The sequence below is a fragment of the Lagopus muta genome, chromosome 8, assembly GCF_023343835.1.
Source record: "Lagopus muta isolate bLagMut1 chromosome 8, bLagMut1 primary, whole genome shotgun sequence".
NCBI classification, from domain to species: domain Eukaryota; kingdom Metazoa; phylum Chordata; class Aves; order Galliformes; family Phasianidae; genus Lagopus; species Lagopus muta.
This window is the reverse complement of record NC_064440.1, coordinates 11,458,884-11,472,552: the sequence shown is the minus strand read 5'-3', so window position 1 is coordinate 11,472,552 and position 13,669 is coordinate 11,458,884. Positions and strand designations below refer to the sequence as shown.

Genomic DNA, 13,669 nt, shown 5'->3' with positions numbered 1-13,669 from the left:
ACATCAAAAGGCATAATTTGGGGGAAAAAAGATTGCAAAGGCCTCAGTATTTATCTTGATTTCAAGTGTGACTGGGAATAACTTTCACCTGAAATCATTTTTTCTCACTTTTAGCATGAATCCAGAGAAACATTACTGGGCTTCAATATGGTGAATTACCGAGCATGTAAGAACCTGTGGAAAGCCTGTGTTGAACATCACACGTTCTTCCGTTTGGACCGACCGCTCCCCCCTCAGAAGAACTTTTTTGCACATTATTTCACTTTGGGTTCAAAGTTCCGGTACTGGTAAGTGCTGATGTGAAACATATAGGGAAGAACATAAATAAATAGACAGCTCATTAGTAAAGATAGCCAGTTATCTAGAATTTTTTTTGAAAGGTGTGTCAATTCAAATGCTTTTTGAGTCCTGTCTTCCTTCACCTTCCTTCTTGGGGTAGGTTTCAAATATAAGTAATTTTCTGGAGGAGTTTGGAAATATAATTACTATATTATTAACAGTCATTATTGGGCTAACACCTGATATCTGTCTCACAGACTGTGTTTCTTTGCCTGCTTACCTGCAGGATTATGTTTGTTTATTTATTTTAGAAGTCTCAAATTCTAAGTGTTTTTTCTGTGTTTTGTAAAAGTGATGAATGTCAGGCATTGCATGCAGCAAGTAAACAGACCTTAATAAAGATCATATAAAAGTCAGCCAAGAGAATCTTGTGCAAGTAAAGCCAACTTAAGCTAGATGCATACAAACAAGGTCCTAGATGAAGGCAAAAGGCATATAAGTTCTGCACAAAGGATAGTTTAATGAACTTTGTGAACTTCGTGAAGTTTAGAAAGCAAAGATGGAATTTATATAATTAGAAATTATCAGTTTAGTAAGCAAAAAGCTTGAAAGTCCAGAGAATGACAGTAGTGTAACTGTGATCCCCGGGTATAATTTGTACTGTAACAACTGAGTGGGTGGTATTGTTTTTTAAAGTGCTTTATGCTTGAAATAAAAGAAAAGTAAAGTAACTGAGTTAACTGTCGCTTCAAGCCAGGCAGAATGCCTGTGGTTTAAATTGTGCCTAAAGAAGAGAATAATGGAGCTACTACTAATCATCTGTCTAGAATGGCAACAGTATCTGTGACGTACAAAGGGAGATGATGAAAAAGCTAGAAAGCACAATAACGGGCTATTTCTGTTTCACTTGTGAATTGCATAAATGTATAAAAAGGAAAGTAATTCACAGGCTGAATTTTTGTACCATCTGTTTCTTTGACTAACATTCACAGCGTCCATTTGAGAAACACCATTCTGCAATTCCAAACAGTGTTTGAGAGTTGGTTCAATGTTACTGTCATGAATTTGGGGAAGCTTTTTCATTTCTGAGCAGATTTTGAATCATTGTGGTTGCTGTAACAGAATAGCTCTTTGATGGTGACATTCAACTTATGGTAATGTAAGCTGAAAAGGGAAACTATAAAAATGAGGAAGGTCATTAAAGTTAATGAAGCAGCCAAAAGGCTAGAATTTGTGCAAGTAGTTTGAGAGCTTGTTTAGAGACTGCATAATAGCAGTAACGTGGCATACAAGGAGAGGTTAAGGGCACTGGGCTTGTTTAATCTGAAGAGGAAGCTAAGGTGGGGGCTTCAGAAGCAAGCATAAAGCTACTGCTAGGTCACATGCGGAAATGGTGGAGTCAAACTTTTGTGGGTGATGGCAAGTGGTAGAATAAAGGGCAACAGCCACACATTTACCTTCAAGAGTCAAGCTGGAATTTGGGATATGTTTATTTTTTAAGGAGACTAGTTCTTTACTGGAACGAGTCACCCAGAAAGGTTGTGGGATCTATCCTTTTGGATAGATTCAAAACTTGGCTAGACTAAAGCCATGGCCAGACAGGATTTAGTGTTAGCAGATGGTTGGATAGGAGCCTCCTAGCCAACATTTCTATGATTAAAGTGAGCTAACAGAATTTTAAACTACCAGGGCAAGAGAGAATTATCTCAGTTTCTAAAAGAAGCCATATATACAAAATTGGTCAACTATTGAATATTCAGTATTCAATCTGTTACTGGGCTGAAAGCTTCTAATGAAGCAAATTTCAGAGCAAGTTAAAAAAAAAAAAAAAAAAGTTGCTACAAAGAATGGGGAAAGCTACTCATGAAAATATCAAACTTCTGTAAGCTATCCGCGGGTTTTCAAAGTGGTGCTTACAGCATTCCTCACCAAAGCCTCAAATCCAGTGGCCAAAACACTAGGACTTTTACTGAATATTATTGTAGGTCCAGTCTTCATGTTAAAGGGAAGTTGCCAGTGAAATTGTGTACATTTTTGTGGTAAAAACCTGAGTTGACTACAGAGAGTTTTGATGGTACTTGGGTGATGAATGAGTAGGTAATAAAATGGCAGCTGAAGCTGAATGTTCAAAAATGCAATGTGTATGTTTAGAGTGAAAAGAGGAACATAATTATAACTAATATGTCACTGTCTTGGACCTTTTAGGTAATTCTATAAAAACCATAATTAGTAGGGATCAATGCAGATACAATGTTACAGTTACTTGAAAGGGATTAAGAAAAATACAAATGGCTCACTGCTTGTCAAAGTTAAAAATGCAAAACCCCAAGAAGTTACCGAAGGCAGGAGCTTTGATAAGAAATATTTTTTTTTTTTTTTTTAGTGTTGTAGAATTGTGGTACCATAGAGTTCAGGAAGGCAGCGGACTTTGTCCAACACACTGCTCAGAGCAGGGTCTGCTTTAGCAGGTGGCCTAGCACTGTACCCAGTCAGATTTCAAATATTGTGTATTCTGTCTGTAATTCTGCTTAAGTTGAATTTCCTGTGTTTCAATTTGTGTCCTCTTTGCTACCCCTTATCTTGTCACTGAGGTCTTCTGAGAAGAGTCTGGCTGTCTTTTTGACACACTCTAACAGACAACTGTTTATACAGGCTGATTTGATTCCCCTGAGTCTTTCCTTCATGAGGCTGAAATCAGATACCAGGTCTTGGCTCTGCCTGCCGCTCCACACCAGATGCACCAGATTTGTAAATGTTTTCACAGCCCCTTTGCTTGACTTGCTCCAGTATGGCCATGTGTTTGGGCTGCCCAGAACTGGACGCAGCACCCTCAATGTACTCTTGTGGAGTTGAGTAAACCTTTCCATCCACTTGGCCCCAGCCTGTCACTGGAGGTGTTCCTCCCCGGGGGCAGGTCTTTGCATTTCCCTTCTCTGAATTTCTGTTGGTGCATTCACACATTCAGTAGTCAAACGGTGAAATTCCTTTCTAAAAGGATATTGTAAAGCCTGGAAATCTACTTTAACTCCAAAAAGCACCTAGAAAACAGATTTAGTCGTGTGATTGCCACTGATCACAACTTGGACCAGTATTGGTCCCTGGTCTGACCTGCAGTTATGTATGGAGTTTTAAATGGAAACAATAATTTTTGAAGTCATACTTTGTAATTTTCTCTAAAAACAGCTGCTATTGGGCATTATTGAGATAAATGAATATTTCCATCTAGTTCCAATTTCTTATTCTGAGTTTTCTAACTGACGGAGATTATTCAGACATGAATTACTCACCATCTGATTTCCTAATTATGTTGTGTTTAGTGTTGTATGTATTCTGTAATACGCATATGAAAACAACTAATTATTTTTTGATATTATATCACTGTATATGTTCCCTGTAAGAGACAGAAAAGAGCAGAAAAGTATCAATGTCTTTGTAGGACATGCGACATGAAGGACATGTGAAGTAATAAAAAGAGGGAGTTCTGCTGGTATCTAGGCACCAATTCTTAACCTCTGATAAGCACTCTAAAAAACATTGTATTGTTTTTCAAAGCAAATTATGAAATATAGTCTTGGAATAAAGGATCTTCGCTTTGACACGGGAGATGTGGTCTTAAAGGAAGAGTCAGCGAGTTCCAGTTTTGTGTTTGAGAAAGCAGAGTGCAATTGTGATGTGTTGATCTGTGTTTCTTAATGATAATTTGCTGAACTAAGAAGCAGTTAAGTTTTTTTTCTTTTTAAACATTTCAGGGAGTAGTTTAGGAGGAGTGCAGTGGAGATGCATTACTTTTAATTGTGTGTCTGTGACAGAAAAGATGATTGTCCAGAGAATTATCCAGAAGATACAAGCAGAACTTGCTTGTTGCTTTGGATAAAAGGAAAAAGGAGAAAAGAGTTTTGTTATGTTTCATATTAATTGGTCTTTGTTAAACTTTGTGAAAGGAGACTTATGCTTACCCAATAATGTCTAAGATTATACTATACTGAAGCTAGTGCCATTGCTTGAGCAGTAGAATTTTTCTTGAGATGGTTCAGTTCCAAGCAATAAATTATTATCCTAAGATTATTGCATTTAATGGCTTTTGGTTTGTTTTCCAGTGGGAGAACAGAGGTCCAGTCTGTGCAGTATGGCAAAGAAAGAGCAAACAAAGACAGGGTATTTGCAAGGTAAGCAATTTACATTTGTACTGGATCAATAAGTGTTCTGTTTGTGTATCTTAAGATGCTATGGGGTTATTGTTTTCTGCTTGTAAACTTGCAAAATAGGGAGTCTTTTGTTCACTGTTGCTGGTTGGTGGCATGACTTGATTGTATCAAGGAGCTACATTTTGATGTGGGTTATTATTCAGGCAGCCAGAAGTGGAAGAGAATCAAAATTGCCTTAATAGTTGTATGTATTTGCCCTCTTTGTGCTGTTCTTATTGCAGAGAATATTCTTTTAGCCATTATCTCAATATTTGAATGTTTAATCCCTGATAACAACCTTTGACTGTACGTGTGTACTTCTGTTAGAGTAATGGTGAGTGTCTGACTGAATGAGAACAGTTTTACCACTGTGGCCCCAGTAAGGTGTTGGAATGATGAAAAAACTGGACTGCAGATATGCTGTTGCTGTAGATACAGGGGGGAAAAAACGTCCTTACAAGCAGGGAGCATCCTCTGCACTTTTTATCTGTTTTAAGCTTTTTTTTGAGCTGAGGAATGTCTTTTAACATGGTTACCCATTAAGGAACTCTGGAGTTCAAATTTGAGATGTTTTTCTGTATTTATGTAAGGGACAGTTATGAATCAGCTAAAAACTGTGTAATGTATGCTGCACTCTAAACTTGGCAATTTCATGAGAAGAAGTGGGATGAGGAAGGGCTTTTGAGGAGCATTTGCTTCATTTTAGAAATTCTTATTCAGTAGATGGCACTCTCTTCCCTTTGAATCAAAGCTAAACAAGTGCAGCTGGAGTTGTTTGTCTCTTATAACATATACTCTGGTTAAAACTGAAACCTGTGGCTAGAACCGAATGGTGTTTTTTCAGGTCTTCTTAATAAAATACTTGACTTTCCTATATTCTCTAATTACACTTTTCACTTGCTTTTAGATAAAGCAATATATCACAGTTACCTTTTGGGCCGATTACTGAAGTGAATGACTGATAAATGGCTGATTCATGTATGGATCTGTCACAGAGTGGACTGAATTTAATGGTGTATTGTAACAAATACACCTTTGGAAGGCTTTTAATAGTTCATCTACTTTTCCCTCCTGTCTTCCCTGAGTTTTCCATTATGAAGATTTTTAGTATTTTAAGGGATGAAAAGAGCAAGAAACGTGAAGTGTTTGTAGAACAAAGCATGCTTCAAAAAGCTTAAGCGAAGATTATTATTATCTTTAATTCCTTTTCTCCTAAACATTTAAGTTTCAGGCTGAAATACCATTCAGCCCCTCTGAATTCATACTGAAAGTAAATTGTGTTTTAAGGTTTTCCATGTATCACATGGATTTTGTTCCTGGAACCTCCTTTTTTCATTCTGAGCATGTTTTTCTTGAAATAATTGCGTTGTTGAACAGCTTTTTAACCTCTCAAGCAGCAGGTTTGCTTCAGTTGTTTCACGTTTTGAAAGGTTTTGAAAGTTCATTTTGGTGTCATTTTCCTTTTGATATGAAACTATAAGCATCTGAGCTTTGCAGTCAGGATTTTCTTAAGAGTGAGGTGGCCACTTAAAAGCAACAGTATTATTTTTTTAAAATTATTATTACCACGTAAGAAGACTTATTAAAGATCAGTTATGATCTTTAGAAAAAGTACTGGATGTTTTTTCTAAAACTGTCTACATTTACCCTCTGTTTCCCTCTGTTTGAGCTAATACTCTCTAAGCAAACTTTTAAGTTCTTTTGTTGTACAAAAATGATGCTTAAGCTGAGATGTAATTTGCACATTCTATTTGTTCTGAGATGGGAAATGGTGACTGCCATTGCAGCATTCAGCTGGCCTTCACATGCCCAGCAGAACAGACAGAGCACAAGGTATGGAAATGAAATTTCCCAGCATTCATTTGAATAAATCAAGCTTTTTTAACCTACAGCTTCCAGGCTTATCTCTTTTTCCTCAGGATTTTAATTAAAATTAATTGATGTAGTCTTCATGGATTTATTTTTTTATCATAAAAACGTTTTAGAATCAATTTTAAAATGGAGCCGTAACTCCAGCAAAGGAAGTAGTATGTGATGTGATAAATACTTGTTTTGGAGGCAGCTACGCAATTTCATGCTGCACTAAATGCAGCATTTAAAGGACTATTGTTGCAGTTGTTGACATTTTTTTAAATCTCCATTACAGCTATTTTCTTGGCCTCATTTGTTGTAGGATGTTCGCAATCCATAAAAACCCATCAGAATTCCCAGGAGCATAATAAAAGTGAAAGTAGATTATAGAAGTGAAAAAGTTCAATCAAGTCGTGAATTGAGTGATTTCTTAAAGAACATTGCTCTCTATCTAAAGGTCCTTGCAAATATCCTGATTTCATTCAGCCCCAGTGGGATCTGTTGGATATGAGAGGAGGTTGTTGGTATGTGTTGTGTGGTAGTGTGTGGGCATCTCAGTTGGTCTGCATTTCTAACTCTTTATCGTGAACTTACAATCTCTATTTCCAGCAACCCAATCTAATTGTTTCAACCATCCAGTCATTCAGGACATTTAAATTCCTCTTTCTTCAAACTGCATGTCATTTTGTGTTATTTCTGCAGATTTTTATGTAATTTCAGTCTCTTCGTCGGAAGTTGCAGTGACCAGTTTTGCTGAGAAATTCATTCCCTGTGCTCTTTGTCAAAATACAAAGGAAAGCAGAGGCTCAACCTTATATTTCTTTTTGGGATATAAATGATTTAAGATTTCTACTTGTGTTTCCCAGATCACATTCTCTGTGCCATCTTGTGAGAATTTAGCACTCCAGCTGTTGGACCCAGAACCAAATTTTGTCTTTGAAAGCATGAGCTTTGTTTATTTAGCTTTAGCCAATACCACTTGTGTCATGCATTTTTAGTTGTGTTATGTAATTTCATCCCACCTGCTGTGTTATTGTATTTGATGTAGTATTGCAGCTCCAAAGACAATTTCTGATTTTGGGGTGCAGGTGAAGTTTTTGGTTTCTGTCCCTTCTCAGATAGGCAGGACTTCTTCTGATGTTTTTAGGTGTGTTTCTGTAGATAAACCAAAATTAGCATGAAATTAGAAAGCAGCTTTCTCTACTAAGTAGCAGCCCCTTGTGATGGGGCTCAGTGGAAGCATCCAGAGTGAGCAGACAGATGCAGAATTTAAAATTTCAAAGCTTATTAAGGCATTTCAAAAGGTTTTTTTTCTGGCTTCTTTCCCTTCTCCCATCTCCCGATCTGCACAGTGCTTTAAGGAAGCTATTGGAATATTGTAAGGAATGAGTAATAAAAGAGAAATTTGCAGACATATTTTGCAATGTATCTTAAATGTTAATTAAAAAACCTCAAAGCTTATTGTTAGATTTCTAAGTATTGGTAAGGGAACTAGTATGAAAAAGCCGCAGCACTGAGAAGTTTAGTGCTGCACTGTGGTAACTTTTTCTTTGAAATTTCTGCAAAGACAGGAAATAGAGGCAGCAAACATGAGTGGGTGGGACTCTGAGGTTAGAGCTGTTAATAAAATAATTGAAACGAACCTTTGCTGATAAACGTTGCAGTTGTTTGTCATGGTGTTGATTTAATTTCTGAAAGATCCAGACCCTGTCCACAGTAAAAGGTGAGTTTTCCTAACATTGGGTTAAATTGATACGGAAGCGATGCTTTTCTCATTTCAAATGTGTACTTATTTTTTGCATAGGTTGAGGAAGTTTGTTCAACATGTAGTTACAGACTGAAGGTACAGTGGAGTGAGTTGTTTTTGAAACAGTCAGAAATTACATTTTTGGGGAAAATGCATTTCTTCCTTGTCCCCATGCTTCTGTGTCTTTCTTCATAGTTTATTTCCTGAATAATATAGAAAATAAAAGTGCCTTTCAATGTTTGTGTGCATTTCGAAACAAAACCAAAACAAAAATGACACAAAACTTCCCTGTAGTCCACTGTTTTTTTTTTTCCACTGGAGATGGATGAATAAGGTTCCATAAGTGTCCTTACATGTCTGTCAGAAAATACTATATTTTCAGCCCTGAGTTTACTTATATTATGATCGTCTGCATTTTCCCCTTGACAGTTTCCTAATCCGTAGAATTTACCTCTTAGTAGAGCTGGTGGAGCTGTCTTTTGGTGTTAGTGTGTTGGCTACAAACATACTTTGCAAAAATCTAGCCAATTATAGCCTTTGATTAGTATAAGATTAATGAACTGATAATATTAGATATGACTTTCAATTTTGCTGGTTTTGTTTTGTTTTAACTGTTCGGATTTTGAAAGTGGTTTGAGTTGCTCACATTTGGAGCGAATTATGTAAATGACAATGTTGGTTTAATTGACTTGATGTTGAACTAATTACTTCTGGATCAAATTAATACTGCTTAAGCACAGTGATGCATTCAATGAATGTCTTATTCCACAGGAAATAAATAGTTGCTGTTTTCAACTATCAACATACTGCTAGATTTTTTTTTTTTTTAAAGATGTAATAAAACCTAACTCAGAAGGATTTAGAACAGCCTATGTTGCTTAACTCTCTGAAATTGGTCAGCTGCTATTTACCAAGTCTTCTGAGCAGCAAAACAGCATGCAGTACGTATTCAGAACTGCATGGGGGCAGAAGGAAGGTATAAAATAATATTAAAAACAAAACAAATGCTTAAGAACTCTTCACACCCAAATGTCTACTGCTTGAGTTCCAAACAGTGTTGGCATTAATAATAAGATGTGTGTTTCTGTGTGTGAAGCTAGATTATTCAGTGTGATATTTGGTAGCTTTTTGGCTTAGACTCTTGGTAATTCTGAGGATAGTCTACTTAAATTCAATGCAGGCCAACACCTTAAGTTCTATGAGAAGTAAAAATGTAATCATAACTGAAGTTCTTGTTTCCAGTAAGATGTAATTTTGTGTGTCAGTAGTTCCTTATTTTCTCAAGGTTCCTCCTTTCCGGACTTGCACTTTCAGTAAATCTGGAAAGTGATAATGCCAAGATGAAGATAAAGAGGAACAGTTACTATCCTCCAGAGGACAAGAAAGGCAGAAGTTGTTTTTTGATACAGGTCTATGGGGTGGGGGGAAAGAAATGATGGAGGGCATTATGCTGATATAGGAATATGTTGTCACCTTATTATGCTGAATTGGAGAGTAGAGGAAGATGTGGTGATATAAATATATAAAGGTGAATGAAATGATCACAACATGAAAGACTCGTGAAATTGAGGAATATTTTGAATAAAAGGAATTTGGGTAATAGTTGAGAAACTGAATTGCACAGAACTATCAGAGCAGTAGAAGTAAATGCAAGGACATCTATTTATGGATTGCTTTAAAGAATTTTTGGTGTTGGCTGAAGAATTCAGGTATGTTTAGTTACAGGATCTAAATGATGCTCTCATCTAAACCATCAAATGTGATGCCACTAAGAAAAGGGCAGCCACAATTCTTGGATGATTCATTTGGCAGTGCGTGGTATAAAAGGAAGATGTTCTATTTCGTGAGGTGTTGTACGTATGGTCTCATTTGCACTCAGGAAATGTAAGGAGCAGCAGAAGAGAGGAGAATATGTGTTCTGGTATGATCAGAGAATGAGAAAAAAGAGGTTTGCTTTCTTTTAAGAAACTCTGGGGATAACAACCTTTAACCTGAAGGATGTTTCTGGTACATAGCCAAACGGAGCCTAAAAGTTGCCCAGAAACAACTTGAAAGAGCATGATTGTATCTGCTTTATTGTTGTCACAGTTCATTCTGGAAAGAAGAATTGTCACCTAGATGAAAATCCTTGAGTACTGGGCAAAGCCCAGCAGCTTGGTTACTGTGTTGATGATTGCCCTGCTTTCTGTTCTTTACGGTCATTGGGAGGTTTTTGTTTTTGGACAGATATTTCCACTACTATTTTTTTTTCTGAGATGAACAGTTTTGTTACTTAGAGCTTTTCCACTTCTCATGTTCATATCTTTTAATGAATATTCTGTTTGTGTCAGATTCTCCTTGAGGTGCTGGAATTGGCTGGTAAAGTTTTAACACCTTGCCTGCCTCCCTCCTAGCCAGCAGTATTGTATGACTGTTTCACTGATGTTCTTGTACAGAGTAGACAAAGTGAAAACAATATTGAGGAAAATAAACTGCATAGGTACATTTCTGCTTATGTAAATATAGTTTTGTATTATTACATTTCCTTTCTTCCATATAGCTCTGTTTTCCTGTGATTGAATATCCAGAGTTTCATTGTGGGGGAGTTTATATGATCTTGTTCTCACCTCTTATAATTTCTGATCGATCATTTTTCTTTTTTCCTCCAAGATCCCCCAGTAAACCTTTGGCACGGAAACTCATGAGTGGGATGGACTGGGAAGTAGTGAGCAGGAACTCTCTGTCTGACGATAGGTTAGAAACCCAAAGCTTACCATCACGGTCTCCACCTGGAACCCCAAATCAGTGAGTAGCATCACATCTCTCCCTGGAAGTGACTGTCTTCCTCTGAAGTGAGGGACACACGTATGTTATGAGGGGAATAATGCTTTATGGAGGCTAAAAGAACTTCACAAAATTGTGTGCTGAATAGCTCTTTGGAACATTTAACTCTGCACGAGAAACTGTCTGTGGGGTGAATTTTAAGTACTTTTATAAGTATTTATAAAGTAATTAAGTAATTAAGTATTTATAAGTATTTTAAGTACTTTTATAGGCTTAAGTACTTTTCACTCAACTTATAAAAAGTGTAAAGGATAGCATGCTACTCAAAGAGCTTGAGTTTTATCAAGCATAGTTAAAATCAAATTATCCATTGGGCTAAGGAAGAAAATAATGAAATCTGTACTATACTCTAGAAGTAATTGGTTTGTAAAGTTTTCAGGGAAATGACTTGATCATATGTATTTGTGGATCTATTTCCGTCAGTTTTTCCCCTTTTCTTTTATTCCTTTCAAAGCTCACTTCTCACATGTTAGAGCTTTCTGGCTCACGTTTAGGAAAAAATCCATATTTCTTTTGGAAAATAACCATATATGTATGTATATAAAAAAAAAATATAATGCTTATGATTCTTTCTAGTAGCAAGTGGGTGTGATGAAATGTTCTTCTTAATGAAAGAACTTAGTGAACTCTCACTGACTGGACTGTCTGTCCTGTAGCCTGTTCATTGTAAACAGTGTCTTTCAAAGCCATTTAGTAGAATTTGTGGAAATAATTTTTAAACACTTTCAACGAGAAAGTTATGAAGCACGGTATTTTAACTGACAAAATAAATGTTTCAGTGTTTTTTCTTTGAGACATGAAGTTGTTTCCTAGAATTGTGAACGTATGCTTGCACAGAGAAGAAAAAGTGTTATTCTGGCTTCCCCTAAGTTATTCTTTTGTATTGATGTAGGAAGTGTAGGTTAATAATCAAATTATTTCCACGTTGCACTGCTATGTTTTCCCTTTTAGCCGCAACTCCGCCTTCACTCAAGAAGGAGCTCGGTTACGACCCTCCTCAGTTGGACATTTAGTGGACCATGTAGTTCACACTTCACCAAGTGAAGTGTTTGTGAACCACAGATCTCCATCTTCCACCCAGGCTAACAGCATAATACTGGAATCATCACCGTAAGTTTCTATTGATTGCCATGGGTCTTTGCCATAAGGAATTTAGTTTTAAACGTTTGGGTTGGGGGTGTGACAGAAAATCTGATGAAAAGGTGCCTGTTGTTAGGGACTGTTAGGGTAAGCCATGCTAAAAATGAGATGATACAGGAGTGCAGACCTCTATCTAACAACACATTCCTGATGCAGGGCTGTCATACCTTTCCCCTTGCCATACTTTTGCCCTTGCTGCAATGTGGCCATCAGTGTTTGGATGTGGATGCAAAAGTTAGTTTGGTAGAACCTGAAGTATGTTGTTCTATGATACAAGTTTTGAATTCCCATGAGTTTGGAAATCTTGTTTTGTCAAGGCATAGAAGTCTGAGCCCTGCAAGTTAGCCAGAATGTCGATTTAGCAGCCCAGCCTTCTGATGGTCTCAGTATACTTTGTTACATTGTATGTAATACATGATGTTATATTGCCTATTGCTACAGAGTATCTCTATTTTTAAGATTGCACTGTTGTCTGTTTTTTCCTGATAAGCTGAATGTGTGCCATTTAGTAATTATCAAAATGAAGAATTGTTAAATTCAGAAGCGTAATTTAGATCTTCCTTTTTCATGGAACAGCTTTTCTTGATGGAAAAGTTGTCATCTAACTGACTATAAAATTGTAATAAAAATTATTATACCAGTGTACAAATAAAAGTTTTTGTGCATGTAAAAAAAAAAAAACAACATCACAAAGCAAACAAAAAAAGACTCTTGAAGGAAAAGGAATCTTGTGGGAAATAATATTTTTCAAGCAAACAAAGTTTTCAAGCAAAGCAAAGTTGCTCAAAGGTTTGAAAAACTCAGAAAAAGCTAAGAAGGAGAAGTGAATTGGGGAAAAGAGCTGCATGCTGTGGACCATATGAACATGCTGCTGTGTTTTATACGTATGTATGCATATAATTCTAAGTTTATTTTTCTGATTTTGTAGAACCTCTGTAAGAAAGTATGTTGTGCAGATTGTTTTAAAACCATTTGAGAAGTACAAACCAATGCATGCACAATTACGTATTTTTTTTATAAAAGAAAACTGGTGTATCTCCATAAAAAAGAATCTGGGAATGTATTCAGGGCTTTTAGAACCTTCAGTGGATCATGCCTTCCTTTTCAACAGCTTTGCATAACTTTGGGAAGGGGGTAGAATAAAAATTTTATTAAGGTTTTGTAAACTAAGACTTTTTTTTATAAGGTGCAACAATTATGACTTTGACCATCATTTGTTTGCTGTAGAAAAAATATTTTAGCCTAATAACATAAATTTGCCCTTTCTTGGTGGGATTTTGAAACCTGTTTGTGTGACAAGGGAGTCTCAAAAACTGGAACACTTGTAAATCTTGTTTCATGCTTGAATTTGACTGACTGAATCCATGCTGTCATTTCCATTCCCTTCTAAGACAGTCAATTTAGTTAAGAGAAAATCCTGAGTGATAGAGTTACACAGCAAAATAAGCAAAGTTCCAAAATGCTCCTTTCTTTGTATGCCTTTATTCTAAATTAAGTTCTAGAATGTGTTCCCGAATGTCCTTTGGATTTGTTAATTTAATAGCTGACTACTTTTACGAGTCACCATAGAAATGAGTCTTAAAAAGAGAGGAAGTGTTTTTGCAAATTAGTTATGCAGCTCCGGGTGTTCTTTTTCATGGCTTGC

At 36.4% G+C, this 13,669-nt stretch overlaps 1 protein-coding gene across 5 annotated transcripts in view; it reads left to right on the top strand.

Moving 5' to 3' along the window:
• The window catches only part of PTPN4 (protein tyrosine phosphatase non-receptor type 4), a 98,669-nt gene that overhangs the window by 62,392 nt on the left and 22,608 nt on the right, over positions 1-13,669 (top strand). For all 5 annotated transcript variants that reach the window (XR_007378682.1, XM_048953769.1, XM_048953770.1 and 2 more), the window contains 4 exons: positions 115-287; positions 4,377-4,445; positions 10,711-10,845; positions 11,836-11,994. Coding sequence is in view for 4 of the 5 variants with exons in the window: in XM_048953769.1 (XP_048809726.1) it covers positions 115-287; positions 4,377-4,445; positions 10,711-10,845; positions 11,836-11,994 (536 nt within the window). In the remaining variant the exon portion in view is untranslated. The remainder of the gene's footprint in view (positions 1-114; positions 288-4,376; positions 4,446-10,710; positions 10,846-11,835; positions 11,995-13,669) is intronic.